Source organism: Falco rusticolus, chromosome 3 (assembly GCF_015220075.1).
Source record: "Falco rusticolus isolate bFalRus1 chromosome 3, bFalRus1.pri, whole genome shotgun sequence".
Taxonomy (NCBI): domain Eukaryota; kingdom Metazoa; phylum Chordata; class Aves; order Falconiformes; family Falconidae; genus Falco; species Falco rusticolus.
In genome coordinates this window covers 30,419,693-30,424,882 of record NC_051189.1, presented here as the reverse complement: position 1 = coordinate 30,424,882, position 5,190 = coordinate 30,419,693, and the positions used below count along the sequence as shown (strand labels likewise).

At 49.6% G+C, this 5,190-nt stretch overlaps 1 protein-coding gene across 1 annotated transcript; it reads right to left on the bottom strand.

The window, feature by feature from the left end:
* Positions 1-4,231: 4,231 nt before the first annotated feature.
* On the bottom strand, positions 4,232-4,966 carry LOC119145375 (GSK-3-binding protein-like). The gene has a single exon (XM_037381810.1). The coding sequence runs from the start codon at positions 4,964-4,966 to the stop codon at positions 4,358-4,360; it is 609 nt and encodes a 202-aa protein (XP_037237707.1). The 3' UTR covers positions 4,232-4,357.
* Positions 4,967-5,190: the final 224 nt, after the last annotated feature.

Sequence of the window (5,190 nt, the reverse complement as noted above, 5' to 3'; positions counted from 1 at the left end):
GGCCTGGGTAAGGCGGGAATGCAAGGTGAAGAGAGGAAAATCATGGGGCCAGGGACTAGGAGGGAATGAGGGATGTTCTTTAGGTGGAGAAGAAGGTGGAGATGGAGATGATGGAAATGAAGATGGAGACAGAGAAGCTGCTGACACTGGGACTGGCCCTGGCTGGCCAGAACTTAAGCTGTGCATTAACCAGCCCACATCCTTCTTCTCCCTTATGCCTTCCATGAGATGCACTTCCTATTTTCATTAAAATTTTCTTTAAAACCCGATTTTAAGGACTTAGGGCAGAGTCCCTGCTTTCCTATCATGTATGTTATGCCGAGTACTATACCAACGTAACTTTTACAGGAGTCTCTAAGTGCTGGTGCAATACACAATAGTAAGCTAAAAGGCAGACAAGGAGACACAAGGGGAATAGCAGAGAAAAGTCATTCTACCTGCCAGACTTCTGGCTAAACTGAGTTTCTTTCAAGAGCTCAGGGAATGTGAAAGTAGAAAGAGCAAGATCTAACAAGGAAGTGAAGGTAAGTCTTGGGCAAGGGGTCAGGAAAACACTTGTTCAGTCATATAGAGAAAACTCATGAGGAGTTAAGCTGCAATGTAGACTATAAATGAAAAAGCTGTGGCAGCCTTGTGCCATGCTAACTAGCGCAACACCACTGAGAGGCATGTTGAAAGATGAGATTGTGAGTTGTTTGCATTTGTTTACAAAATTATTTAAAATCAAGTTTATCCCCAAAATACAGCCCACCGTAAATATAATGAACTCCTTCCCCAATGCATTGCAGTATCACTTGTTACAGGTATCTAAATGGCTTATTTTTGATCTTACAGCTCATGTGATCCAATACAAAATCTTGTGTTTTGAACAATTTTTTTCTTCACAAGACAAAAAAAAAGATAAAACCTAGCTAAATGCCTATTGTGAAAATACAATTTTATTCCAAATTTAAAGTTGAAGTAAACTGTATTTTCACTGACAAATTAAGATAGTCTAAGCATACTGTGAAGGCCAAATGTAGCATGTACCTGAATTTGCTTCTTGCTTCTCTAGAAATCAACAACTGGTATCTGAAGACCGGCACAGGCTAAATGTATTAAAGAAACCCTACCTATAAACCACAGATACTTAAAGCTTAGAAGAATGGTTACTTCACTGTTCCAGCTTTATCCCATTTGGGAAACAAAGTAGACAGTGATTTTTATATTAAAGTTCCTTTCTGTTTGTATACCTGCATAGCGTAGCATAAGGCAGTATGTGAAAAAGAGAATTTGTGGTGAATCAATGGAAACCTTCTGGCAACATTTCAATTGGTCCAACATCTTGTAAAACTTTGCTTCCAAACCAAAATAAGCCATGTTTGATCTGTTCCCTTATGAAGAAGCGACGTGTGCTCTATTTTGAAGACGACAACTTTAAAGACGTATAAGGAAGATGTGATGATAAAGGTTGCTGGCACGAGCTTAGGACATTCGCGTTACAAGTGATGAAGATGCGTCGGTGAATTATGCGAGTTATCTGAAACAAGTGCCAAAATTCCTTTTACCAAATCATCACACACTCGACATAACACTTAGCTTACTATAACCCTTTTCATATATATATCTCCCAGCCTCGCACAAAGGAGAAAGTAAAAGCTATTTTAGAAGTAATTTAGGAAGCTTAAAAACCAGCCAGTCACTGTGAAATTTATTAGCATCTTTTCTAAGCCTCACTTCAACTGCCAGTTTATTGAAAAGTGTTATTCTAGTAAAATCCTGAAAAGGAATGTCTCGAGGCTTTCAATGACTACAAAGGACACTTGTAAAGTTAGCTGTTCTCATTAGTATACAGAAGCTAGGATTTGGGGAGGGGGGAAGAGGGGGGAAGGGGGTTGCAGAATCAATGCATAATTATCGGGGACAAAAAGCTCCAAGTCAACCACGCCAGCCTTCAGAATTTCAGCTGACAGCCACACATATACTTTTAACTCTGTGTCCATTGGCTATGGTTGGTTTTTAGCTTGTTTCCTCCAGCTCTTTTAGTAAAGATAATTAAACTACTTATCCTAGGGTTCAAATTCAGCGTCAGCACAGCAAATACCTATTTGACTGAGCAGTTAAAGGACAAATACAAGAACAACTGGTTTTTTAGTCGTTGACTAGTGGTTATATTGGAAGCTAAGATTTCTTTTTACATTCTATTGAACTTTTTTTCCTGGATTACGAAAGAAACAGAACAATTTCAAATAAAAATTCATTTGAAGTAAGGACAACCTATACATTATTGTATTAGAGGATAAGAACTAACGGCAGATCTGAATCCTTTCCAAGTTGTACAAAATGCCACAAAAGCAGCATAAGTTATGAGAAAAAGGACTTCAGATGTTAGTAATTAAGGAGGTTCTAAAATGCATTGAACTTCTTCCTTTGCATTTTACATGCTTTGATATGGAAAAACAGCATTCTACTTATAAATTAATCAAGATAAAGCTAATAATAACATCACATACTGTTCCTAGCGCATGAGGAATTCAGTGAGACATAAAAACCTTCAGCATCAGTTTCCATCAGTAGCTGACAGCACAGAAAGAAATCTGAAATATTTTGTGGATTTAATGTGTTCTTGAAAGAACTAATCGCACAAGTAAACGTAGTTGCTCAAATTGCTCTCTTGGACAAAGGCAAACATCTTCCATTTTCTTTCATGTGGGATTGCTACCTTCTTCAAAGGAGAAGCTTTTACCTCAAATTGAGTGGGGGTTGGGAGATTGTTATGCTCCAGTCTGTCTGATGTGCTTAGTTCTGATCTTGAGGTTCATTCTTTGACTCCTAAACACCTAACACAGGATTTTACCAAGGAAGCTGTTCAGAATAGGTATCAGAACTTAATCACCACCAGCATCGAATTCTACATTTTACAGAGGGTTGGGGGTTTTTTCTCCTTCACATTGCTGCCTAGACCTCTCCCCCCTTCTTTGTAGAGTCTTCCCCCCCCCCCCCCCAAACCCTCCCCGGTAGAAAAAAAACCCACACCAAAACCAACCAAACAAGTAAGTAACCAACACAAGCTCTGTTCTTTCCCCAATACAAGATACCTAATTTTAGTTTCAGTATGATTCGACTTAGAAATTCCACCAGCCACATTCTCGGCTGCTCAAAGGGGTGTCTCACGGCTTTCGAGCGAACAGTGCTGGCAAACAAAGGGGCTCGGTTGCATCTCCGTGCATTAATAGCCGGTGTCCCACTGCATAGACTATGCGGATTGTTGTGGGGATTTTTTTGTGTGTGTGTGTGTGTGTGTTTGCAAAATGGAGATCTCACAACTGAAAGAGATCAAGGGGAACGTGCCTACTGAAGCATCATCCAGTTTTGTTCTCATGAATCAAAATTCACTTCCCCTTAACAATGAAACACAGATCCGAAAATAAAAACAAGACCAACGTTTATTCAATACAGACAGGTTAATTAAGACAGTAAGTCCTGTAAATCAGGAACACATTTCAAACACTCCGGTACGAAGTGCATATATTTAAAATCAACAGCTGCATCTTGCATTCGAGCCATTGAGTTTGTCAGGGAAGGGTGGATTCAGGGTTTTTTTTGTTGGGTTTTTTTTTTTTTTTTTTGGTAGAAAAAACTTGTTTCGGCTACCTTATGTGAACAATGCGTCTCAGGCTCCATTCACTCATCAGGCTTTACAATTATAAGTCCAGCTGCCTTCCAGCTTTGATATTCACATTTCTTTTTTTAAAATGCTCCGTACAGTCACAACGGGGGGGAAATAATAATAAACATTAAAATAATAATAATTAAAAAAACAAAACAAACAGAAAAACAAAACCCAAACCAGCCCGGGAGGGGAAAGGAAACACCTCCCGCCGGGGTCAGCGAGAATTATTGCAAATGGCTCCTGAGAGCCGGAGCAGCCCCGCGGCGGCCGGGGCACCGGCGGGAGGGGGCCCCCGGCCCCGGCCGGGGGGGGAGGGGGGGGGGGGGAGGAGGAGCTCCCGGGACGGCGCGGGACACACACACACACACACACATACACACACCAGCAGCCCGGGGCGGGCGGCGTGCGCGGCCCTCGCCGACTGGAGAGCGGCGGGGCTCGGCGCCGCGCCGGGGGTGACCTTGGCGGGGGGGAGGGGGGGGCGCAGCCGCCCCACCCCAACCGACAGCGACCCCGCCGCGCCCGTCCCGTCCCCGCCCGGCAGCGGGGGGGGGGGGGCCCGCCGCCGCCCCGCCGCGGGGGGAGACTTACATCGCGGCGGAGCCAGCGCCGCGCTCCCGCAGTCCGCTCGGCGGGAGGCCCCGCCGCCGCTAGCGGCCGCCCCGTCCGCGCTCCGCTGCCCCGGCCGCCGCTTGTCCCCGTCGGCTACTCCCGGGGCTGCACCGCCACCGCCGCCGCCGCCTCGGCCGCCTCGCCGTCCGCGCCGCTGCTCCCCGCCGAGGCGCTGCCGCTGGAAGCCGTGGAGGCCGCCGCTGCCGCCGCCGCCGCCGCCAGCTGCAGCCGCCGGACGGCTTCTTTGATGAGGTTGCCGGAGAGAATGAGCTGCTGCAGGAGCCGATGGGGGTCCTCCTCCTCCGCCGGCCCGTCGCCCGGCCCCGGCGGCGGTTGCTTCCTCCGACGGGCGGCGCTCCGCAGCCAGCCCCGGCCGCACAGCTGCTTGGTCACCCGCTGGTGGCCGCTCCTGTCCGGCCGCGGGGGCTCGGCGTGCTGCTGGTGGGCTTGCGGCGGGGCCGGCCCCCGCGGCGCCAGCAGGCCGCCGCCGCTGCAGCGCGGCGAGTAGGGAGCGGCGCGGTCGCGGGCGCTGCCTGGCCCCAGGTGCTTGGGGGCGCGGGGCGGCGGCGGCGCCCGCTGGGCACTCAGCTGCAGCACCTCGCCCAGCTTGGCCACCAGCGCGTCCACCTCCTTGGAACCCGCCTGCCCCACGGCCACCGAGCGCTCCAGCAGCAGGAAGCGCTCGCCCGGGCGGCACGGCATCTCGGCCGGCGCCCTGCCGTGCCGCAGCCGCAGCGGGACCGGGGCCGCCGCCCGCCGCCCCGCGCGCACGCGAGCACACGCGGCTCCGGCGGCTGCGGTTGAAGCTGGAGCTCGGCCCGCTGGCGTTGGTTTGTAAACAATGGGTGACGCGGGATCCCGGGCGCCTCCCACTGCGCCGGGCGGGGGGGGAACCCCCGCCGTCAACCGTCCGCCGCCCGCTCCCG